This window comes from Cnephaeus nilssonii (genome assembly GCF_951640355.1).
Source record: "Cnephaeus nilssonii genome assembly, chromosome: 7".
Lineage (NCBI taxonomy): Eukaryota > Metazoa > Chordata > Mammalia > Chiroptera > Vespertilionidae > Cnephaeus > Cnephaeus nilssonii.
Window position 1 is genome coordinate 67,371,677 of NC_137078.1, and position 26,236 is coordinate 67,397,912.

The 26,236-nt window shown below is 39.5% G+C and overlaps 1 protein-coding gene across 1 annotated transcript in view; it reads left to right on the plus strand.

The window, feature by feature from the left end:
• Positions 1–21,765, plus strand: part of LOC307102876 (putative selection and upkeep of intraepithelial T-cells protein 1 homolog) — a 30,471-nt gene extending 8,706 nt beyond the window's left edge. Inside the window, exons 4-7 of the mRNA XM_079776565.1 lie at positions 1,940–2,047; positions 13,022–13,126; positions 19,184–19,306; positions 21,675–21,765. Of these exons, the coding sequence (XP_079632691.1) occupies positions 1,940–2,047; positions 13,022–13,126; positions 19,184–19,306; positions 21,675–21,727 (389 nt within the window). The 3' untranslated portion in view covers positions 21,728–21,765. The remainder of the gene's footprint in view (positions 1–1,939; positions 2,048–13,021; positions 13,127–19,183; positions 19,307–21,674) is intronic.
• Positions 21,766–26,236: the final 4,471 nt, after the last annotated feature.

Below are 26,236 nucleotides of genomic sequence, written 5' to 3' on the forward strand. Positions count from 1 at the left end.
CTGTGAGAGGGGGCAGGCCGGGCTGAGATACCCCCCCCCCCCAGTGCACGAATTTTCGTGCACTGGGCCCCTAGTATATATATAACTTTGAATTAGTGAGCATAGCAATATGAAGGTCTTGAAGTGAGTCTTGAGCTCATCATTAGTTTTGTTAAATAAGCTATTTTAGTTATTATCTCCCAGGAGCATGTATTTCCTGGAGGCAGTAGCCAACTTACTGTTGTTTGCTTTCAGTTGCATAGTATAGGGAAAGGAAAGATGCCTAGCACCAAAATAGTTTACCACAAGAATAGGAAATTGATTTGTTCTGGTATTGCTTAACATAGGGACAGGGCATTATTTTGGTTTCATTTCTCAAGGGGGACTATGGCTGAAAAGGAGAAAGAGAGGGCATTCCCTGAGGGACATCATCAGTGTCTACCAGAGGGACTTTGGATGTGATCTCAGGCCAATTTTAGCCTATTGTTAGAGTACTCCTGAAGAGTAGGTAACTGTTTAACTCGGTCCAGTTCACAAAGGCTTAGTATTAGGGAATTACAAAATGTTCTTTTTTCCTCATAGTCATGGGAATATAACTAGGAAGTTGATAAATAAATTTAGGAAGCCCTTTTCTCCTGTTCATCAAAACCTCACTTTATGTGCTTACATCTCTTTGTAGCCCAAAATTAACTCCCCTGGTTAACTCACAGTTTCAATTTTCTGTTTTACTTCATGGAAGACTTACTTTTGTTTTCCCTTTCAATCCTACATTTATATTCTGAGTCATTCAGGAATCTTGGACTAGCCCACCTATTCAGTGTTGTTGAAACTGAAGTATTAATTTAGAACCTTGGACCCCATGTCCTTTTCTTGTGAATTTTTTTTTTCATTTGAATGAAAACCTTTCATAAAATGAAAGAGCAAATTCGGTCCCAGTGATACTCAAGGAAGGGGTGAATAATATACCTTGACAATGGAGCAGTTATTTTTATATGTTATGTATTTGTTGTTGCTAAAATTCAAATTCCAATAGTTTGGTGCCAAACCCTGCTTTACTTCAAACCGGTTTTTAATTTACTACATTAAGATATTTATTTTGTGTTCTGCATCTGAAAATTACATTATATGGAGGTATTGATTGTATGCTTCTATAATTTGTTTGTTTGTCTGTTTCCAAGTTCACCTTCTTCATTCTCTGGGAAACAATGCTTGTCCCTTTACACAACATCTTATACACAAGGCTTTTTGAATCCAGGTCACCCGTGATTGGTAGTTAATGGTACTAACTGCTGCTATAGTGCCTGTCACCATCAAACAGAGCAAATACAGATATTGCACTTTCCCTATTTTCTGCACTTTGAGGACTTTCATGCTCTATCACTACTCAGAAATTTTTAACTTTAAAAAATATATGTATTTTTATCAGGATATTGAATGTTTACTCCTGGGAAAATTTTTCTGTCACATTGGTACTAGATTGCAGGGAATTTAAACACTGAATGTCAGAAGACTTTTGCAGTTTTATTTCTGAAGTTTCAGAACTCTTATATGTATATAACAATTTTAAACTTCCTAGAATTTTACCAGGGGCACTTCTGATCCAGTTCCACAGCCATTGGCTTCCTCCAAAACCCCATATATTGTGGTGCCCAGGATCCTGTCCTGTAATTTCCCTAGTCTCATAGATTTGTCCCCTGGAATATAAGAAAAGAAATAGAAAGTTATTTCTCCATTCAGTCCTGTTCCATCCTTGCCCAATACCTCCCAAATCCTGGTCTTTCCCCTAGTCCCGCTACACTGGCCAGTAGTCCTCGTCTGAGCCCAGAGTGCATACATAGTACAGAGTGTAATAGGGGCCATAAGTGGGTATCTTGCTTCCTTAGAGCAATATTCCATGCCCCTTGGAGTCGTGTGATCCTGCTGCCCTACTTACCAAAACTTTCATTTTGCTCTCTCTCAGATATCCTGTTAACATCGGAGTATATGTCGACAATGTCATATATAAAGTCGTGGCTCCTGATATATTTAGCACTCATTATGCATTTTCTTCTGTGTTTGAGAACAAAAGGTATTTCTTTCAGATATTAAATGCTTTGAGAAGGTTCATACAAAAAATGTGTAAACTTGCACATCTGAATGTATCCCACTGCTATATTTGCCAAATAAGGTCTTAATGTCTTTAATTATGCTTCAGGTCAAGCTGCAATTCTCCCTCCTTATGCGGCTCTCAGGGGTGCTGCTATAGTGCCTGTTACCACCAAATAGTAGTTGGTCCTGATTCCTTCATAGCTATCATTGCTTATTTCCCAGTTCTTGGAATTTCAACAATAGTAATTCTGTTCTCTTCAATAGGCAACCATGGATAGTTAGACTTACCACTCAAAGTGTTCAGAATATTTTACTTTGATAACAAGAGAAAGAAAAAGATATGAACCAATATCCAGATTATTTGGTCCTCCTTAATCTCCTCTTACTTCTTCTTTTGCGCTTCCTATGAAACTAACAAATATATTCTCTTTTTTTCTCATTAGAGGTAGGAAATAGAATCTTAATTTCAGGGAACTGAGGGCAAAGGGTAGAGTAGGTATCCTATATAATAAAGAGGTAATATGCAAATTGACCATCACACCCTCACACAATATGGCCACTCCCGTGTGGGCACAAGATGGCTGCCTCCATGTGGTAACAAGATGGCTGGCAGGGGAAGGCAGTTGTGGGTGATTAGGCCAGTAGGGGAGGGCAGTTGGGGGCAACTTGGCCTGCAGGGGAGGGAGGGCAGTTGGGGGGGACCAGGCCTGCAGGGGAGGTCAGTTAGGGGTGACTAGGCCTGCAGGGGAGGGCAGTTGGGGGTGATCGGGCTGGCAGGGGAGCAATTAGGTGTTGATCAGGCTGGCAGGGGATTGGTTATGGGGTGATCAGGCTGGCAGGCAAAAGTGGTTAGGGGCAATCAGGCAGGCAGGCAGGTGAGTGGTTGGAAGCCAGCAGTCCTGGATTGTGAGAGGGATATCCAGCCTAAACCGGCAGTTGGACATCACTTGAGGGGTCCCAGATTGGAGAGGGTGCAGGCTGGGCTGAGGGACACCCCCCCCCAGTGCACAAATTTTGTGCACTGGGCCTCTAGTCAGGTATATTTGAGGATAACCTCTTAAGTACTTGACCTTAGGAACTTCACACCATACAAGGTGAATAACTGAAGTGATAAATTATGACATCCAATACTTGACATACAAAACATTTTCTAAAAGAAAAGAGTTGTCATATTTCTAGGTTCTTTTGGAAGGAGGAAGAGAGGTACTGGGAGATTTGGGGAGATTATTTAATCTATAGTGACATATACAATTCACAAGACAAAGTGCTTTTTAAGAACTCTCATAAAAATTAGATTTATCTATGATTCAGGAAACATAAGGCTAAAAAAGAACAGACAATTTGACTTGCTCTGCCCTCTACCCAATTTATAAAGATCTGCATAACTTTGAATTAGTACTTATCACGTGCCAGCAGATGTGATATATACTTTGTAGTAAATATCTTATTAATTTCTCCAAACAATCCTATGTGGTAGGTTCTATTTATTTTCAACACTTTTAGATGAAGAAATTAAGGATCAGAATTTTTAGGTGAATTGTTCAAGCTAAGACAACTATAAATATAGTCAGGATTGGAACCTAGATTTTTAAATGCCAAACACTTTGCTCCAACCATTATGCTCTTCTTCATGTTGTATATGGGTATCAAGATATCCTTGCATTCTTGCAGTGATGGGAAGGTCACTAACTCATTAGACAGTTTGATTTATTTATTTGTTAATTCAACAAATTTATATTGAGCACCTCCTAAATACTAGCCACTGTTCTAGATATTGACAATATAGTAAGGAGGTGGGAGCCAAAAGTCTTTGCCTTCATAGACCTAATTACTAGTGTAATGTGAGAAAATTTGTCCTTTTTGAACTTGCTTGTTGAATTGCTGGTATTTTTCTGCCTGACTTGTATATATTTTTTTTACTTTAAATATTTATTTATTTATTTTTCAATTACAGTTGACATGCAGTATTATATTATCTTCACCCAATGATTAGACATTATATAACTCAATAAGTGATCACCATTATAAATCTAGTACCCATCTGACACCAAACATAGTTATTACAGTACTATTGACTATATTTCATATGCTGTACTTTATATCCCCATAACTATTCTGTAACTACCAATTTGTACGTCCTAATTCCTTCACCATCCTCCAACCCCCTTCCCTTCTGGCAGCCATCAAAATTTTCTCTGTATCTATGAGTTTACTTCTGTTCTGCTTGCTTGTTTATTTTATTTTATTTTATTTTATTTTATTTTATTTTATTTTATTTTATTTTATTTTATTTTATTTTATTTTATTTTATTTTATTTTATTTTATTTTATTTTATTTTATTTTATTATTTTTTAGATCTATGTTGCTTGGTGTAAGAATTGCTACCCCATCTTTTGTTTGTTTGTTTACATTTTCGTAAAATATCTTTTTCCATCCCTTTACTTTTAGTCTGTGTGTGTCTTTTGATCTGAAGTGAGTCTTCTGTAGGCATCATATGAAAGGGTCTTATTTTGTTACTCATTTCAGCCTCCATATGTCTTTTGATTGGAGTATTTAATCTATTTGCATTTAAAATAGCTGTTGATAAATATGTATTTATTGCCACTTTACCATTCATATTTTAAATTTTTTTTTCTTCTTCTTAAAGAAGACCCTTTAATGTTTCTTGTAATAGTGGTTTGATAGTGATGAACTGCTTTAGCTTTTTCTTGTCTGGGAAGCTCTTTTTCTGTCCTTCCATTCTTAATGATAGTTTTTCTGGGTAGAGTAATCTTGGTTGTAGGACCTTGCTTTTCATCACTTTGAATATATTTTTTTCTTTTTTCTTTATTGATTAAGGTATTACAAATGTGTCCTTATCCCCTCATTGTGTCCCCATCCCCCCAGTCTTGCCCTCATCCTCACCCCCTGTTGTCTGCGTCCATCGCTTATGCTTATATGCATGCATACAAGTCCTTTGCTTGATCTCTCCCCCATACCCCTCCCCTCCCCTACCTTCCCTCTGATGTTTGAGCATCTGATCAATGCTTCTCTGTCTCTATATCTGTTTTTGTTCATAAGTTTATGTTGTTCATTATAATCCACAAATGAGTGAGATTGTATGATATTTACCTTTCTCTAACTGACTTATTTCACTTAGCATAATGCTCTCCAACTCTATCCATGCTGTTGCAAATGGTAGGAGTTCCTTCATTTTTACAACAGCATAGTATTCCATTGTGTAGATGTGCCAAAGTTTTTTAATCTACTCATCTGCTGATGGGCTTTAGGCTGGTTCCAAATCTTAGCTATTGTAAATTGTGCTGCTATGAACATAGGGGTGCATATATCCTTTCTGATTGGTGTTTCTAGTTTCTTGGGATATATTCCTAGAAGTGGGATCACTGGGTCAAATGGAAGTTCCATTTTTAGTTTTTTTGAGGAAACTCCATACTGTTCTCCACAGTGGCTGTACCAGTCTGCATTCCTACCAGCAGTGCACCACGGTTACTTTTTCTCCGCATCATCACCAGCATTTGTCATTTGTTGATTTGTTGATTATAGCCATTCTGACAGGTGTGAGATGGTACCTCATTGTCGTTTTGATTTGCATCTCTCAGATGATTAGTGATTTTGAGCATGTTCTCATATATCTCTTGGTCTTCCTTATGTCTTTTTTCAAAAAATATCTATTTAGGTCCGATGCCCATTTTTTGATTGGGTTGTTTATCTTCCTTTTGTTAAGTTGTATGAGTTCCCTGTAAATGTTGGAGATTAAATCCTTATTGGAGATGTTGTTGGCAAATATGTTCTCCCATGCAGTGGGTTTTCTTGTTTTGTTGATGGTTTCTTTTCCTGTGCAGAAGCTTTTTATTTTGATGTAGTCCCATTTGTTTATTTTCTCTTTAGTTTCCATTGCCCTAGGAGCTCTGTCAGTGAAGATATTGCTTCGGCATATATCTGAGATGTTGCTGCCTGTGGATTCCTCTAATATTTTTATGGTTTTCCATCTTACATTTAAGTCCGTTATCCATTTTGAGTTTATTTTTGTGTATGGTGTAAGTTGGTGGTCTAGTTTCATTTTTTTGCATGTGTCTGACCAAATTTCCCAGAACCATTTATTGAAGAGACTGTCTTGACTCCATTGTATGTTCTTGCCTCCTTTGTCAAATATTAATTGAGCATAGTGGTTTGGGTCAATATATGGGTTATCTATTCTATTCCATTGGTCTATATGTCTGTTCTTGTGCCAGTACCAGGCAATTTTGAGAACAGTGGCTTTGTAATACATCTTGATATCTGGTATTGAGATCCCATCTACTTTGTTCTTCTCTCTCAGGATCACTGCAGCTATTCGGATTTTTTTTTTATTCCAGATGAATTTTTGGAGAGTTCTTTCTAGATATGTGAAATATGCTATTGCTATTTTAATGGGGAGTGCACTGAATCTATAGATTGCTTTGGGTAGTATGGACATTTTAATGATGTTTATTCTATCAATCCATGAACACAGTATGTTCTTCCATCTGTTTATGTCTTCCTCTATCTCTTTTTTCAGTGTCCTGTAGTTTTCTGAGTAGAGGTCTTTTACCTCCTTAGTTAAGTTTATTCCCAGGTATCTTAATTTTTTTTTTGAGCAATGGTAAATGGGGTTGTTTTTTTAATCTCTCTTTCTGTAAGTTCACTATTGGCACATAAAAGTGCCATAGATTTCTTGGTGTTAATTTTGTATCCTGCTACATTGCCAAATTCATTTATTAAGTCTAATAATTTTTTGATGGAGTCTTTAGGGTTTTCCATGTACACTATCATGTCATCTGCAAATAATGATAATTTTACTTCTTCTTTTCCAATTGGGATGCTTTTTATTTCCTCTTCTTATCTGATCACTTTAACTAGCACTTCCAGTACTGTGTTGAACAGGAGTGGTAAAATCAGGCATCCCTGTCTTGTTCCTGTTCTTAAGGGAAATGGTTTTAGTTTTTGCCCATTGAGTATGATGTTGGCTGTAGGTTTGTCATATAAGTCTTTGATTATGTTGAGGTATGATCCTTCTATTCCCACTTTGCTGAGCATTTTTATCAGAAAAGAGTGTCAGACTTTATCAAATGCCTTTTCTGCATCAATTGATATGATTGTGTGATTTTTGTATCTCAATTTGTTTATGTGATGCATCACGTTCATTGATTTGTGGATATTGTACCAGCCTTGCATCCCTGGAATAAATCCCACTTGGTCATGGTGCATGATCTTTCTAATGTAATGCTGGAACCAGTTTGCTAGAATTTTGTTGAGAATTTTAGCATCTATGTTCATCAGAGATATTGGCCTGTAATTCTCTTTCTATGTGGTGTCTTTATCTGGTTTTGGGATTAGGGTAATGCTGGCTTCATAGAGCTTGAAAGTGTTCCTTCCTCTTGAATTTTTTGGAATAGTCTAAGAAGGATTGGTTTTAGTTCTTCCTTGAATGTTCGGTGAAACTCCCCTTTGAAGCCATCTGGTCCAGGGCTTTTGTTTGCTGGAAGTTTTTTTGATTACTGTTTCAATTTCATCAGTAGTTATTGGCCTATTCAGGTTTTTTGATTCTTTATGAAATCATGAGTTTTGGAAGCTTGTATTTTTCTAGGAATGTGTCCATTTTGTCGAGGTTGTCCAGTTTGTTGGAGTAGAATTGTTCATAGTATTTTTATTTTATTTTACAATTATTTGTATATCAGTGGGGTCAGTTGTTACTTTACCTTTTTCATTGTTTGAGTCCTCTCTCTTTGCTTCTTGGTGGGCCTGGCTAGAGGTTCATCAATCTTGTTTATCCTTTCAAAGAACCAGCTCTTGGTTTCATTGATCTTTTGTATTATTTATTTTTTTTGGTTTCTATGTCGTTTATTTCTGCTCTGATCTTTATTATTTCCTTCCTTCTGGATACTGTGGGCTTTTCTTGTTGCTCTCTTTCTAGTTCTTTAAGTTGCAAAGTTAGATAATTTATTACCAGTTTTTCTTGTTTTTGTGTGTTTTTTTTTGAGGTAGGCCTATAGAGCTTCCCTCTCAGGACTGCTTTCATTGTGTCCCATAGATGTTGGATTGTTGTGTTTTCATTGTCATTTGTTTCCAGGATGCTTTTTATTTCTTCTTTGATCTCTTTGGTAACCCAATCAGTGTTTAATAGCATGCTATTTAATCTTCAAGTGTTTGATTTTTTTCATTGTTTTTATTGTAGTTGATTTCTAGTTTTATGCCATTGTGATCTGAGAAGATGCTTGTTATGATTTCTATCCTCTTGAATTTGAAGAGACTTTGCCTGTGTCCTAATATGTGATCTATCTTTGAAAATGTCCCATGTGCACTGGATAAGAATGTATATTCTGTAGCTTTGGGGTGAAATATTCTGAAGATGTCAATTAAGTCCATCTGATCTAGTGAGTCATTTAGGACTGCTGTTTCTTTGCTGATTTTTTGTTTAGAGGATTTATCCAGTGGTGTCAGTGGGGTATTAAAGTCCCTTGCTATGACTGTATTGCTACCAATCTCTCCCTTGATATCTTCCAGAAGTTGTTTTATGTATTTGGGTGCTCCTGTATTAGGTGCATATATGTTTACCAGAATTATATCTTCTTGTTGAATTGCTCTCTGTAGTATTATGTAGTGGCCGTCTTTATCTCTTGTTATGGTCTTTACTTTGAGGTCTATTTTGTCTGATATAAGTATTGCAACCCCGGCTTCTTTCTCATTTCCCTTTGCCTGAAAAATTTTTTCTATCCCTCACTCTCAGTCTGTGTGAGTCCTTTGTTCTGAGGTGGGTCTCTTGCAGACAGCAAATATATGGGTCATGTTTTCTCATCTATTCAGCTACCCTATGTCTTTTGATTGGAGCATTTAATCCATTTACATTTAATGTTATTATGATAAGTACTTGTTTGTCATCATTTTTATTTTTAATGTTTGTGTTTCTTTTTGCCTTTCTGTATCTTCTTTTTACAGCAGTCCCTTTAGCACTTCTTGTATTTCTGGCTTGGTGGTAATAAAATCTTTTAGCTCTTTGTTGTCTGTGAAGCTCCTGATTCCACCTTTAATTTTGAATGATAGCCTTGCTGTGTATAGTATTCTTGGATTCAGTCCCTTGCTTTGCATCACTTTGTATATTTCATTCCATTCCCTTCTGGCCTGGTGTGTTTCTGTTGAGAAATCAGTTAATATTCTAATAGGAGATCCCTTGTAGGTAACTTTCAGTCTCTCTCTGTCAACCTTTAAGATTCTTACTTTGTCGTTGGTGTTTGCCAATTTAATTATGATGTGTCTTGGTGTCGGTCTTTTGGGGTTCATCTTGTTTGGGACTCTATGTGCTTCTTGGACTTGCGTATTTTTTTTTTCTTGCCAATATCAGGGAAGTTTTCTGTCATTATATCTTCAAATAGGTTTTCTATTCCTTGCTTCTATTCCTCTCCTTCTGGTACTCCTATTATGCAAATGTTGTTTCATTTTGTATTGTCCCAAAGCTCCCTTAGGCTTTCCTCTTGCTTTTTAAATTTTCTTTTCAGTTGCTGCTATGTTTGTGTGTTTTTTCCTACCTTTTCTTCTAATTCACTGATGCGGTCCACAGCCTCCTCTAGTCTACTGTTTAAGGCTTCCATTGTGTTCTTTATTGCAGCTATGTTGTTCTTCATTTCCTCTTGGTTCTTTTTCATGTTGGTGAAATTCTCAGTAGCTCCTTATAATTTCCGTCGAGTTATGTGTATTTGTCATTGAGTTGTGTGTATTTGTCATCCACTCGTTTGAGTATCCTTACAACCATTACTCTGAATTCTTTCTCTGACATGTTACTAGCCTCAATTTCATTTAATTCCCTTTCTGGTGATTCCTCTTTTTATTTCCTTTTGGGATTGCTTTATTGTCTTCCCATATTTTGCTGTAATGTTTAATTGTAGATTTGATTGCTTTGCTACCCAAGTTCTTTTGGGGATGGTGCTACTATTGTTATCTCTCAGGTCTCCTTGGCTTGGTAATCTAGTGTAGCTCCCTACTTTAGCTATTTGGGTTCACTTGATGTAGGCCTGCAAGCTGGAAAGGCATGACTGCAGAGTCTAGAAGTCAGCAACCATGGAGGGGAGTGTACCAATTTTTGCTGTCTTGTGCCCTTGGTTGAAATTGTACGTGCCCAGGAGAGACTCACAGTGGCACCCAGGAGCCATCTGTTGTGGTGGTGGGGCTCAGGAGGCCTGCACTCTGGAAAGGTGTGACTGTGGTGTCCAGAGTTCTGTAATTGTGGGGTGGGCAGACAGCTTTTGCTGCTGTCTCTGTGGTTGAATACACATGCCCCCAGTGGTGGCTCATAGGAACACCTTTGGTACATTTGCCAGCAGGGTGTACTGACACACTCTAAAGGGCCCTGGTGCTGAAGTCACGCAATTGCAGTGTCTGTGGGCAGGTATCCCAGAAGAGGGAATCTAGAGTTTCTATAACCCAGCAGTGTGACCCTGTTTGTATAAGTGCTCACCCAGTGGGAACTCACAGTGGTGCCCCAGGGCTGCCTATGGAGTGTTGGGCTTGGGAGGCTTGCATGTTGAAAAAGCGTGCAACTGTAGTGTCCAGAGTTCTGCCACTGTGGGGTGGGAAGACTCAGTTTTTGCTACTGTGCCTGTGGTGGCAGCTCACAGGGGCATCCATGGTGTGTTTGCCAGCACGGTGCACTCTGAAGGCCTCTGGCACTAAAGCCACACAATTGAGGTGTCTGTGGGCAGGTATCTGGGATGAGTGAATTCAGAATTTCTACTGCCAGGGGAGTGCATCCCTATTTGTCCAAGATCACACCCAGTGGGGGATTACAGTGGCTCCCAAGAGTGCCCTGCAGATCAATGGGCTAAGGGGGCCTGCTCACTTGAAATGTGCAACAGTGGCAGTGTGTTTGCTGGTGCAGAGATCTGACACACTCTGAGGGGCCCCGGCACTGAACTTGTGCAGCTGGGATGTCTGTGGGAAGTTATTCAGGAAGAGGGAATTCAGAATTCCTACTGCGGGGCAGCGCACCTTTGTCTGTACAAAATCACACCCAGCAGGGGCTCCCAATGGCTCCCAATAGCTGCCTATGGAGTGGTGTGCCCAGGAGGCCTGAGCGCTGGACACATGCATCTGTGGTGTCCAGAGTTCTGTGGGAGTGGTGCACTCTTGGAGTTGGAGGTCCCAGGGTCCGCTGGTTTGCAGAAGAGGCAGCAGGATTTTGCAGGAGTGGCTGCTGAGACACAGGCAGTGTCCAAGGCCTGTCTGGGTGGTGGTGCTGATGAGTTCCTAGAAATGGCCACTCTACTCTTCAAGATGGCATGGGCTAAGTGCCCGATTCCTACAGTCTAGAAAGTGCCTGCAGTGGTGGTAGTCTCTCCCTGTCCCAGAGAGCCTGGTTTGCCAGCCCCTGCTGCTCCTGCTGGATTTAACTGTCCCTCACTCACTCATCGCATACCACACACATCCACACACTCTCCTTTCATCCCCTCACTCACTCACTTCCTCTCCCTCACCTCCGTCCTGCCAGCACCATCTTTTTCGAGTCTCGGTTTGAATATTTCTTGCCAATCCCTCCTGGCCTGCAAAGTTTCTTTTGAGAAATCAGCTGAATATCTTATGGAAACTCCCTTGTAGGTAACTTACTACTTTTCTTTTGCTGCTTTTAAGATACTCTCTTTGTCTTTAACCTTTTGCATTTTAATTGAAATGTGTCTTGTTGTGGGCCTCTTCAGGTTTATCTTGTTTGGGATTCTGTGCAAAATAGCAACAAAAGCCACATTCTTTCTGGATTTTCTCTACTCTAAGCCAAGTATTTATAGTTATTTTCTTTGCAATATATGTCTCAGAATTACCCAACAATCTTATCATTTTCCTCTAAGAATGTTATGAATCAGTAATTGAGTCTTTTCTTTAATCTAGCTTGATATAGAAAATTATTCTATATAATAAAAGCCTAATATGCTAAGTGTTCAGTCGTCCAGTCATCCGTTCAAAGTGTAAAGTGCTAATGATATGCTAAGGCTGCTCAACAGCTTGCTATGACATGCACTGATCACCAGGGGGCAGACAGTTGACCAGTTGCTATGACATGCACTGACCACCAGGGGGAAGACGCTCTGATTGGTAGGTTAGCTTGCTGCTGGGGTCTAGGCAGATAGGGACTGAGCGAGACAGGCCAGACACATCCTAGAGCCCTCCTGTAGTCCCTCCCTGGCTTGCCAACCTCCTTCATCCCTCCCCAGCCATGATGGTGCACTGGTGGGGTCCTTCAGCCTGGCCTGTGCCCTCTTGTAATCTGGGACTCCTCGGGGTATGCTAGAGAGCCAGTTTTGGCCCAATCCCACAGGCCAGGCCAAGGGACCCCAATGGTGCATGAATTTGTGCACCGGACCTCTAGTAGTTTAATAAGAAGTGTTGTCCAGGCTTGAAATGATCTTTCTCACACTTCAGTAAGCTCCCTAAAAAATAGATATTCAAGTAAAGATTGTCTGAATAGCAGGGATGCTGTGGAGAAGAGCCTTGCATTATAACTTAAGGCCTTTACATCTATAAAATTCTTGGCTTCCAGGGAACTTTTTGTTGTCTGAACTAACACAGAGTTTCCCAACACTAGTATTTCATTGGTCCCATAAACTTTAAACCCTTAAATATTTACATATTATAGTGACCAGGGCCCTACTCTTTCTAGATCTTATTTCCAGGCTGATTACATGCTGCACGAAACGGGAGAAGTAAGAAGAGGTAATTCTTCCTAACCCTGCTCTGTCCCTAGCCTAAATGACTGTGAGCTCTTATTCCTGGCTTTATCTTTACCCACATTGCTGCCTTTCATACCTGAGCTCTGACAGAGGTTGAATACCTCTAAGTAGACATAGCAACGAGACCTTTAAAAAATTTTCCTGTACCCAGGGATACATTGTTGTTATTCCACTGTATCCCTAAATGACTCCTTCCTAATTCTCTTTCTCTTTGACTCTTTTTCAGGTATACAAGACAATTGGTTCATTATTTGGGGAATTGTGTTTAATTGTTTACCATTCCTGATGCATGCTAGCATCTTTCCTGTCTACTGGTATCTGCGGGATAAAGGTAAGTGAAACTAGAAAAGTGAAAATTTTTAGGTCATTTCTTCTTTGGCTGATATCCTCTTCACTAGAAGGTATTTTCATAAAGCTGAGTGACCTTTAAAGTAACAGGAAGAGGAGTCAGAGTTCATGTGACATCTAAAAGTCTTAAGATTCTGTTTCCTGAACTGTTAGAGGCCCAGAGTTTTAGGCTGTACTGATGGTGTATGTCTGCCACTGCTCATGGTGTTAGTTGCTTGTGCACCAAGGGAAAAGATAGATTCCTTCAGATTTTATGGACATTTCATTCAAACTTATGAAGTCCAGACACTCATTTATAAAACACAGTTACTGATGTCACCTATAGGTTGGCTCTAAACCCATGATTCAAAACATTTTTGAGTTATGGATCTTTGAAAAATTAATAAAAAAATATAAAATCATAATTTTAATTATTTTATTTCCTATTCAGTATCCAAACTATTAAAAGCTTATCATTTTGCCTATATACTTAGATGCTATTTAGAACTGTAATTATAATATACTAGAGGCTTGATACACAAAGATTTGTGCAAGAATGGGCCTTCCTTCCCCTGGCTGCCGTCATTGCCTTTGCTCTGGCCCGGAGCCACCTTTCTGCCTTCCCACACTGCTCAGAGGCCCAGAGTGTCTGGGGCAGTGCGGAACACCTGTGTTGTTGCCATGGCGACAACACAAGCATCCTGCCCTCAGCTGCTTGGTGCCTGTGTATGCAAATTGACCCGCCATCTTTGTTGGGATAATTTACATACTCACTCCTGATTGGCTGGTGGGTGTTGCAAAGGTATGGTCAATTTGCATCTTACTCTTTTATTAGTGTAGATAATGTACTTTATTATGATAGTATCTGAGAATTAGCAATATATTTCATTCACTTGCAGTTGCTGGGAATTATTTACATAAGACAATGACAAGGTAAACAAAAGGATCACTTTATTATTTGGGAGAGCTTTTTCAAATCTATTACTGAACTGGCCCCAAACAAAGCCTATTACATATATTTTTACTTCCAGTTACAAACCCAACCCTCAAATCTTAACAAATGAGCTGAGAAGACAACCCTATCAGGATTAACTAGAAAGTAGTAATATGTAAGAATGTATAAGATGGCATTCTTTTTCCAACATTATGGGGAAATCTGACTACCCAAAACAACTCTCTGACTCTCTGATAACAATATATGTGCTGCAACATCTATCTATCTATCTATCTATCTATCTATCTATCTATCTATCTCTCTATTAAAAAATCTATATTTATTTACCAACCACTATTTTCAAGTTATTTTTTAGCTATTTAGAAGCATTGCTAAAGGAAATTCTTCATATAGAGGAAAATAATACAGAAGGAAATGTGGATGTTAGAAATTAAAGAAGAGTAGGAAAAATGGTAAACATCCAGGTAAATCTATTAGATATTCTTCTCCTTTTGAGTTCCTAAGAAATCCCAGTTAGCTATTTCTCTTCATGTTGTTCCATCACTTGGCATTGGACACAGGGAAGGACAAAGGAAGAATACAGCAAAGTGGATTTTTTAGTCCATGTAGGGTGCCATAACAGATTGAGTAGCTTAGAAATAGAACTGACTCAATAATGAATATAGATGGAATCATTAGATGGGATGATCCTACCTAATAAAATAGTAATATGCAAATTGACCGCACCTTCGCTACACCCAAGCCACGCCCACCATCCAAAGCCACGCCCACCAGCCAATCAGGGCGAGTATGCAACTTACCCAACAAAGATGGCAGTTAATTTGCATACGCTGAGGGAGGGAGGAGTGAAGACTGAAGACAACTTAGAAGGAAGATGGAGGAAAAGTGGAAAGCAAGATGGCTGCCAGAGGGAAAGCCCGGGCGGGGCGGCGCGGGGTGGGGCGGGGCAGGGCAAGTGGCAGAGGCGCGCGGGTGCAGGCGGGGTGGCCACAACAGCTGCGGCAGCGGCAGCGCATGCTTCTGAAGCGGCCGCTTGCAGGATTTTTCCTGCAAATGGGCTACTAGTTAAAATTATAAAAAGGAAAATGAAGTTATTAAAGATACACAATAAGAAAGCAAAAGAAGAGTGGAAATGTGTAGATAAAATAGAAAGGTCAAATAAGCACAGAATAATGTTAGAGATTTGAAATATTAATAAGCAAAAGGAATAATGAACTATTTAAATACAATAATTTTTAGACAGGGTAGATTAAAGAATTTAAATCCAATTTTGTGCTTTCTGAAAGGGGAACATTAAAGCACAAACATTACTGAGTCTGAAGTGAATTAATACCTTAAGTATTCTTGGAAGTTAAAGAAAAGTGCCTTGGATTTCATCTTTTCTTATGGCTGAGTAGTATTCCATCATATATATGTACCACGTCTTCATTCAGTCATCTAAGTGAAACTCCATATTTTTACATATACTATTCCTTCTATTTGGAATATTTAACAAATAATATTCTCAACCTGAAAATCTCTATCTTTAAAGATACAGATTTCATACCATCTCTTCTGAGAAGCTACATTCTGCTTCCATTTATTTCAACATACTTTTTAAAAATAATATAAGTTGGATTGTTTTGTCCTCCAACAAGTCTATTCTCCCAAAGATTGTGAACTCCAAAAGGGCATTTGATGACTCTATAGGTCACAGAGCTTCATGACCTCTTCCCAAATGAAACAATCCTTGTGTGCTGAGCAAGTGAGAGAAGAGAGAACAGCATATGCACAGCTGCTGTGTGTTTTACATACACTGACTATTTAGCCTTCACAAAATGTGAAGTGCATAACAATCCCATTTTACAGATGAAGAAACTACATCTTGTGCTTTACCCAAAACACAGAACTCTCCAATTTTTATTTGTTTTCAAAACATTTGATTTTTTTAAAATAGATTTTTGTTGATTTTGGGGATGAAGGGAGAGGGAGAGAGAGGAGAAGACATCAATGATGAGAATCATTGATCTCTGCCTATGGTCCAGGTGTGTGCCCTGACTGGGATTTGAACTGTGACCTCTTGGTTCATAGGTAGATGCTCAGCCACTGAGTCATGCTGGCCAGGCCATAACATTTGATTTTTTAATTGTAATGATTAAAATGATGAAATAAAATTTTATTATTGTAAATATCAATTATAAATAAAGAGTGTTGACATTAAAACTGATTTATTTTTAGCATTATAAGCAATTCCATTGAAAATATTTTAAGCAAACCATTTTGTGTGATATAGTGTATTTTTAAATAACTTTCTTATATACTATCGCCCAAATGATGTAACTATGACATTTTGTTAGTTTATTATTCTTTGATATGCTACAGATGTTGGGAAATTTTATTAGAATATCCCAGCTACCTATGTAACAGTGAGAAGTAGAAAGTGGAGTGAGATTCAGGTATATTTCAAGCTCACTACTAGGGAGATTTGAAACTTTGATGGGGAAAAGGGTAAATAATTCTTGAAAAATACCACATTTGAAGTTGCAATTGAAAGTAACAAATGTGTGACGACACATTTCCTTCCCTGTTCCCTCAGAGCAGCAATAAAAAGAACAAAAGTTATCTTATACTATATAGATATCACCTCCAAGGAAATGCATTTTATGACACTGTTTTTAGAGAACAAAGGGAGATGGTAAAATGTTGCATAACCAAAATGAAGGTCAAAATCTTAAAGCACTCTGTTGATATAATATAGCAAGGTGAAAAGAGATTAAAAAAAAAAAAAAGCCAAACAAAAACTGGTTAGCAAACATTGTAATCCGGATTTCTATTCCTTAGTGAAAAAAATACCTTTGTAAAATATTAAGATCATGATATAATCAAGCTAAATCATAACCTTCTCACAGTTGCTCTTGTGTAATTGCTAATCTCTAGAATATAGAATATTCAGGGATTGTTACATTGGTGTATGTGCAAAGTTTATTTTTATGAAACAGAAATACTCAAATCAGTTCACAAGATACATGCACAATAAATAATATTTAGAGTAAGAAAAAAAAGTACTTGGAACACCTTATTAATGTTTAGCTCCATGGAGTTATAAACTATGGTTGTTGAAGACTTTAATTCTATGTTATTTAAACCTCATACAAGATTATTATAATTATTGTTTTATACAACACTTGAGGCCCAGTTCAGAAATTCATGCATGGGGTGGGGTGGGGGGTGGGGGGAAATGTCCCTCATCTCAGCCTGCACCCTCTCCAATTTGGGACCCCTCGAGTCAGACATCCCTCTCACAATCCAGGACTGCTGGCTTCCAATCATTGGCCAGCCTGCCTGCCTGATTGCCCTCTAACCACTCCCCAGCCAGCCTGATCCATGCCTAACTGCTCCCCTGCCAGCCTGATTGCCCCTAACTACCTTCCCCTGCTGGCCTGGTCACCCTAACTGCCCTCCCCTGCTGGCCTGGTCACCCTAACTGCCCTCCTCTGCCAGCCTGCTCACCCCCAACTGCCTTCCCCTGCTGGCCTGGTCATCCCCAACTGCTCTTCCCTTCTGGCCTGATCGCCCACAACTTCCCTCCCCTGCTGGCCATCTTGTGGTGGCCATCTTGTTACCACATGGAGGCGGCCATCTTTGACCACATGGGGTGGCCATCTTGGGTGTTGGAGTGATGGTCAATTTGCATACTACTCTTTTATTAGATAGGATTATCTATATATATATATAAAAGCCAAGTGACCAGAATGCCAGAACGAACAGAAAAACCGAAACAACTGGTTACTATGATGTACACTGCGGTGGCCAATCAGCCTGATCAGGGCCCTGATCTGCACCCTCAACCTCCCACGGCCCCTCCCCCAAGCTGTCCCAGCCCCAATCAGCACCCCTATACTGACTGGGGGCAGGACTGGCTGGCCAACTGCCCATGGCTCCTCCCCTCAGCTGGCCTTGCCCCTGATCGTCCCCCACCCCTGGTTGGGGGTGAGGCCCACCAGCCAACCACCTGTGCCCCTCACACCTGATCAGCCCCCATTGGAGCAGGCCTGTCCAGCCGGACCCCACCTGTGCATAAATTTGTACACCAGGCCTTTAATTTATTTATATTTATCCATATATTTACAATTTTTTTTATTTTTATTCTTTCTTGCATGCCAGACTTTTTCAGATGTGCTATTTCTCATGTTATTTAAAAAAATATTTTTTCTGGCCTTCAGATATTTTCTGGATTGTCTCTTTCAATTTTTGAAACATATATGGGTATTTTATAAGATTTTATCTCTTAATTGAAATATCTAAACTTGTTTCTGATTTCTGATGAATGTTGTCTTTATAGTTTTAATTCATTTAACAGATATTTAATAAGGGCCTACTATGGCACATTTCTAAATACTGGGGATTCAACAATGAACAAAAAACTAAAAGGCCTTGACCTTCTGGAGCTTACATTTTAGGGACCACGTTTTACATTAATGAAATGAAAACTATCATCTCTAACTTCTGTCTAGTCCTTATCACAATGAAAGCATTTTACAGTCTTGAATTTAGTATCATGGCTCCTTTATCTTCCTTTGTCCATTTGTTACTTAAGTGGATTGAATTTGAGCTCCTTCAACATCATGGTCCTATCCAGTACACATTACATATTCAAATTTAGTCTTCCATCACCAAGCTGCAATTATATAGACAATTTTGTTTTATCCAAATGCTCAGAGGTTCAATTTATTATCTCTGTGATGCTTCTAGAACATTTTGCCTCTGCAGCTCCTAACCAAGTGTATGTAAACAAATGAGAGTGTGTTCTCAGTTACCTGTGGATACATGAGTAGACCCCTCCTGGTGTGCACTCATGGCTCAGCCCAAATTCCATGCACCCTCTGGATCATCTAAACTACCAAGTCTTATAAATTAGGCCTAGGAAAAACACACACATGTAAATGAGGGTTAGAAGGCAGATATTCCTTTTTCAGTGCTCCTCCTTCCCTTGTTAAGTGGGATATGTTTTCTTTATTTGTGCATATTTTCCAGTCTCTATTTGGTTTTGTTATATATATATATATATATATATATATATATATATATATATATATATATATATGTTTTTAATTTTCTCTTTTCCAGCCTCTGTTTTGGATGCCCAAGCCCCATTTTATAGTACTTGGATGTGTGATATGTCTTGGATCCTGGGTATACTGATGACATTTTTCACCCTACTCATTTTTGGTCTGCTTTATACCCTGAAAGGTAAGTGAGATGGCGAGGGTGGGAGCTCTGATGACATTACCACCTATACCTCCACCTGAATCCCTTGTATGGTTAACCTGCACTCTGAAACTTCTGTTACAGGGTCAAATAAGCTCTGAAAAAAAATGGCATTTTGGGATATCCACATTTTTCTTCTCCATCAGCAAGCAGAACGAGGACATTTTAGCAATAACCTCCTGCCTTGCTAAATACTCATCCCATTACATTACCAATCCCCCTTCACTGATAGAACACATACGTGTGGGAATGGGGGCTTTACCATTTACATTAAAGCCTGGGCAGCACCAGAGAAAGACCTCAGCCCAACCATGCCTAGCTGGTGACCAATTAATTGTTGAAAATTTGCTGTAGATTCACAAAGGAAGTTCCCTTTGACATTTCAATGGAATTCTTCCTTCAATGAAAACTTATGATATGGTAATGAAGGCACATGTATAGGGAAGGGTGCCATACTATCCATATCATAAGCGATTCCCATGTAAAAATCAATAAAAGCAAAAAGAAAGAGCAGATGTAATAGGCTAAGAGCCAGAGCAACCAATGCAGACTTATTTTATACTTTTTTGAATGCCGTGGCTCCAAATCCTAATTAATTATTTAATCATTTTTCTTGTCTCAGACTAATAAATCAATGTAGTCCATTTAGAGACCTGGGGGATATATAGTGAGAAAGAATATAGATCATATTTACTAGTAAGCTGCATACTCTGCCATTCCAGGCCTGTGAATAAAACTTTGAGAAAAATACCACTGACTGCAACTTTTCTCATTTTGCTTAAGTTTGGTATTTAGTTCTAGAGGTTTTTTCTGCAATGTGGGTCTTAGATCCTTAAATTTTAGTCTTTTTTTTTTTTTAAAGCATTTCTCCCCATTCTAGTATTGGGAATAGAAAAAGGTGAAGACATTTGGGAAGTTACAGAATCTGAATGCCTGCATCTTATTATTTACTATCCGTGTATTACACCAACAATATCCCAAGGGAAATGATGAACATAGACATGGCTGGGGAAATTGCTACTCCTTAGTAATAAAAACTTTCTCTAAAAAAGAGTTAAACTTCAATAAGTGTACATTGGCCCTACTGTTATTTATATTTAAGTTAAGCCTCAGACCATAAACTAAAATGGCACCAAGTAACTTAGATCTGTAAGCTCAACAAAGACTTTCCCTTTGACTTGACCACTCTACTGTGAAGGACGGCTCATACAAACAGGGCAAGCTATCAGAAAGGAAGTTAGGACAAGGGCATGAAAGGCCGGACAAATGTGTGTTTGCCCCAAGAGAGGTTTATATTTAGGCTCTTCCTCCTTCCAGAGATGATAACGAAGGCACAAGTACAGGGGGAGGTAGCATACCATCCAGACAATAAGCAATTTCTGTGTAAGAGTCCCAGGCCAACAGAAAAGAGCAGAAGTAACAGCATAAAAGCCAGAGAAGAGCTGTACTCATTCAAACACAGGCTCATTTTATTTCCTTCTTGCCACTGCTCAGGGCTTTCCCTTCTGTCTGAGAAAGAATCAGACAAATTCAATTGGTCATAAATTTTTTTTTTATAGCAAAGGTGGAGATTTATTGAAGAATGAGTACAGACTCCCACATGGGGGAGGGAAAGAGTCCCACAGAATGGACTCCCAAGTAGGGAGGGGGGACAGGGTCCCCCAATTGGTCATAATTCGGTCGTGTCCAAATACACACTACTGCTCTAAGCCCTTGAATTGGGGGGTTTCTTTTATGAAAGGGGCCAAAGTATGTGTTTTGTCCTGGCTTGTTTCTATCTAAGTCAAGCAATTGCAAAGGTGTCAGGCTTCCTTTTCTTGAATTGCACTGCCAAAGGAATGGGTCATAGCTGTGATATTTGAGTTAACATTTCACTTTCAAACCATATCATTTAACTCCCTTAACAAATATATTCTAACTATCCCAATGTGGATTTGAACTACATCTGTCTTGGGAGAGATTCCACTTCCTTACCTAAATGATATACTCCAGGTTTGTAGTAGGCAGCACTCAAATTTTGTGACTTCTGTGATATTTAAGCCAATATCTTTGCTTCTCTGTATGTATCTCTTCATCCGCGCAAAGTTCTTGAATGACACATATAACTTACATTAAAATGATTGTTGATACTGGTTTCTGCTATAGAATTTAACCCTACAAAGAATTACAATCAAATACATTATTTTCTTTCCCCAATTTCATTCTGTCTGTAAAATGTAGATTTTGATTTTCATTATCCTGTGAATGTCAGTGAGTACCATCATAGCCTCTGATGTGCACTCCTCCCCATATCTTAACTATACCTGAATCTATGTACCTCCAATAACAACAGGCACTGTTTCCCTAATAGATATTTCACAAGAATGGACTTCTGACTACTCATCTGAAACACAGGACACTTGAGGACAATAGAACCAGTGATGAAAAGGCATTTTGGACCAAGGAACTGTACTTTTGTACAGGGCCAAATAATTGTCAATGTGTGAGAGCAAAATAAAAAATTTCATAGATATTTTGTAGTCTTTCAGTATATTTATTACATATATATTTTCCTTGCAAATTTACATGAGAAATTACCTACACCAAATGTGATCACACCACAATTAAGATCTCAAGCAACAGAATATATATATGTAGAAAAGTGATAAGCCAAGAAACAAATAAATGTACCATAAGATCTAAATACTTTCCTGCAATAATTCCAATGTACCATAATCCTCTCTAATAAAATGGTAATATGCAAATTAACCATCACTCCACTACATAAGCCACGCCCACCAGTCAAGCCACGCCCACCAGCCAATCAGGGAGAGTATGCAAATTAACCCCAATCCAAGATGGCTACAGCCACAGTGAGCAAGGTTTCCCAGGTAACAGAGCAAGCCAAGCTTTCCATAGCCGTTGTAGGCCTAAGCCTCCACTCAAGCTACAAAGTTTCAATTATAGAAGGTAAACAAATTCAAACAAAGGGCGGCAGAATGGAGCTTGAGAGAGCAGGCCAGGGTTGCCGCCGGCAACAGGGGAAGCAAAGCTTTCCGCACACCCCTGGCCAGGCTCACCTGCTTAAGGCTACAAAGTTTCAATTGTAGAAGGTGAATTAACTGCCACAGAAATGGCTGCCACCCCGGAGAGAGCCCCAGGCTTGGCTCTGCTCCAGGCTACAAAGTTTCAATTGTTGAAGGAAAATAAATTCCAGATACCAGGGCCTCCCCTTGGGTTGCCAGGGGGCGTGGCCGGCCTGCAAACCACCACAGGCCCCTCGCTCAGGCCGCTCCACGCCTCAAGGGAACCCCATCCTGATCCGGGACACCCTTCAGGGCAAACCAGCTAGCCCCCACCCGTGCACCAGGCCTCTATCCTATCTAATAAAAGAGTAATATACAGATTGGTCATCACTGCAACACACAATATAGCTGCCCCATGTGGTCAAAGATCCTGCCCCCATGTGGACACAAGATGGCCACTACAAGATGGCCAGCAGGAGAGGGCAGTTGGGAGGCACCCGGCCTGCAAGGGAGGGCAGTTGAGAGGGACCAGGCTTGCAAGGGAGGGCAGTTGGAGGTGATCAACCCTGCAGGAGAGGGCAGTTAGGGGTGACCAGGCTGGCAGAGGAGGGAAGTTGGGGGCAAACAGGCTGGCAGAGGGGCAGTTAGGCATCAATCAGGCTGGCAGCAGAGTGGTTAGGGGGTGATCAGGCTGGCAGGCAGAAGTGGTTGGGGGCAATCAGGAAGGCAGGCAGTCCTGGATATGAGAGGGATTTCCGACTGTATTTAACTTACAGCAGTTGGGAGCCAGCAGTCCTGGATTGTGAGAGGGATTTCCGACTGCCCGTTTAGGCCCGATCCTGGTGGGATCGGGCCTAAACGGGCAGTCGGACATCCCTCCAGGAGTCCCAGATTGGAGAGGGTACAGGCTGGGCTGAGGGACAACTCCCCGCCGTGCACGAATTTCGTGCACCAGGCTTCTAGTAAGCTATATAAATAAACTTAAAACTCTGATTTTTAAACTGAGACTAAAATTGGATAAAAGCACAAAATAAAATATTTTTTATTCATGACATAGGCTGTGATGGTTATGTGTTAATTTTATGTGTCAACTTACAGAGAACATATTGACAGCTATAAAAGGGGAGGGATGTTGCAGAGCTGAGTGAAAAACGTGAAGGGATTAAACAACAAAAAAGAAACCAGTTCATACACAGACACTAGTACAGTGATTACCAGAGGAAAAGGGGGGTGGGGAAGAAAGAAAAGGACATAGGGGGAATAAATGGTCATGGAAGGAGACTTGACTTATGGTGGTGAACACACAGTACAATATATAGATGATGTATTATAGAAATGTACACCTGAAATCTATATAATTTTATTAACCAATATAACTCCAATACATTAATTTTTTTTAAAATATATATTTTATTGATTTTTTAACAGAGAGAAAGGGAGAGGTTTACAGAGTTAGAAACATGGATGGGAGAGACACATCGATCAGCTGCTTCTTGCACACCTCCCACTGGGGATGTGCCTGCAACCAAGGTACATGCCCTTGACTGGAATCGAACCCGGGACCTTGCAGCCTGCAGGCCAACGCTCTATCCACTGAGCCAAACCAGTTAGGGCCAATACATTAAATTTTTTAAAGAAGAACTGTAAATAAACAAAATTTTATGTATCAACTTGTGTCTATGAGCATGTTATTGGAAGAGATTAGCATTTGAATCAGTAGACTGAGTAAAACAGATGGCTCTCACCAATATGGGCAGGCAACATCTAATCCAGTGAGGTCCCAAATAGAACAAAAAAGTGGAGAAAGAGCAAATTGGTTTTCCTTGTTGGGTTGGGATGTCCATATTCTCCTTCCCTTGGATATCAGAGCTCCTTGTTCTCAGGCCATTAATCTTAAACTGGGGCTCATACCACTGGCTCCCCTGGTCCTCAGGCCTTCAGACTTGTGCTGAATTATACCACCAGCTTTCCTGGTTTTCTAGCTATAAAAATGGCAGATCATGGGATTTCTTGTTCTTCAAGACCACGTGCAGCAATTTCTGTAATAAATTTTCTATTGGGTATATTTTTCTGGAGAACTCTGATTAATATGTATGCTTAAAACTTAATGGTAAAAGCAGCTTCAATGTAAAAGGATGGAGAAATAAATACCAAGAACATAATAGCTGTGTAACTAAATTAATACTAGTAATTATACAGAAAATGTAATTGCTGGTACATAATAATAATAGGTGTCAGTGTTTTAAATTTTAGTCATTCTGGTTGGCATGTAGTGCTATCTTATTGGCGTCTTAATTTGTATTTCTGTGATGACTACATATACAGTATAACCCAGTATAAAGTATAGGGAAAAGCAATATATTTGACCATGATGCAATTGTCTATCTCAGTGCAAAATAATTCAAAGCAATTGTAAGTGTCTACATAAGACTTTGAGAGTGAACTGTTGTACCTTAATACAAATATCAGAGAAGGAAAAAGTTGATGTGGACCTAACACCTCAAAGAAAATATTTTGAGAATGTGGAGTTTAAATTGGCCATTTAAGATAGTTAACTTTGGGGGCTTAGAAAAGAAGAGAAAATACAATAGGGGGACACTGAATAAAGCTAAGTAAGAAATAGAGTTTTTGTAAGATTGGCTTGTTTTTAAACAGTCTTGCTTCTCTCTTAAGTTCTTGGTAATTTGCAAAGGTCCACTGTGAGATCTGTATGGTTGGATCAGAACTAGGAACACCCTAATAAATAGTTCACTGAATGACAGAGTTAAATAAGTTGTGGAGTTTGAGGTGCTGGTTCAGAATATTTTGATAGGATTAACCTTAAAATAAGAAGAGACAAGGAAACTTGCTCTTCTTTCCCTCTCCCTCTCCCCCTCCCCTTCCCCCTCTCCCTCTCCCCCTCTCCCTCTCCCTCTCCCTCGCCCTCTCCCTCTCCCTCTCCCTATCTCTCCCTCTCTCTCTCTCAACAAAGAAGAGGTCATGAGAGCACACAGTGAGATTATGGTTACCTACAAGCCAGGAAGAGGTACCTTACTACGAATTGATCTTGAACTTTTGGCTTCCAGAACTTTGAGGAAATAAACGTTGCTTATTTAAATCACCTAATCTATAGTGTTTTGTTATGACACCCCAAGCTGACTGATGCATTTCCTCTATAAAACAAGAAGTAAGCTGGGAAAAATATATCATAAATCTACTTTTACCGGAACTCTGGAAACTAACCAAAAGCTTGCAATAACCATGGAAACAATCAGAAAAAAAAATCTGAATTTAGATAAGAACAGTGAGCTTTGCAGTACTTTAAATTACCCTTTTATATTCTGCATCTCAGCTCAGTGGTTACTCTGCAAATAACAGCCTGCATTCCCTTACTAATACTGGAGGTGGAGAAGAATGGACCTCATTAGCAAAAATATATACAGGGAGGAACCCACATGGATTAGCTAGATGCTCACAAAGATGGAGTGAAGCCAATATCTATTCTTATTGCTTCTGGCTATTTCAGGATTATTGCTTCTGACCTCGTTGAAGAGACTATATTGCAGAATCTAGGGCTCTTCATCACGGTGTTAACACATACATTTGGCATAGGAGTCAGAGATTTGGGAGAATTCATGGGAAAGTAGAGCAATTGCAGCTCTAACTGCACATTTCCCTTGTAACCCACTTAACCTGGAAACATGAAAGAAAGAGAATTCTGGAAAGTATATTTCAGCCTAGACAAGTTGAATCATTATAAAGCTATTGCAATGTCCTTAAATCAAAATTTTCATATCTGAGTAAGGATAAAATCATCCTACATAATAAAAGGGTAATATGCAAATTACATCACTCCACTACACCCACGATTGGGCGGCAGGAGGCTGGGGGGGCGGGTAGGACTCAGGGTGGCCGATTGGGTTGGCGG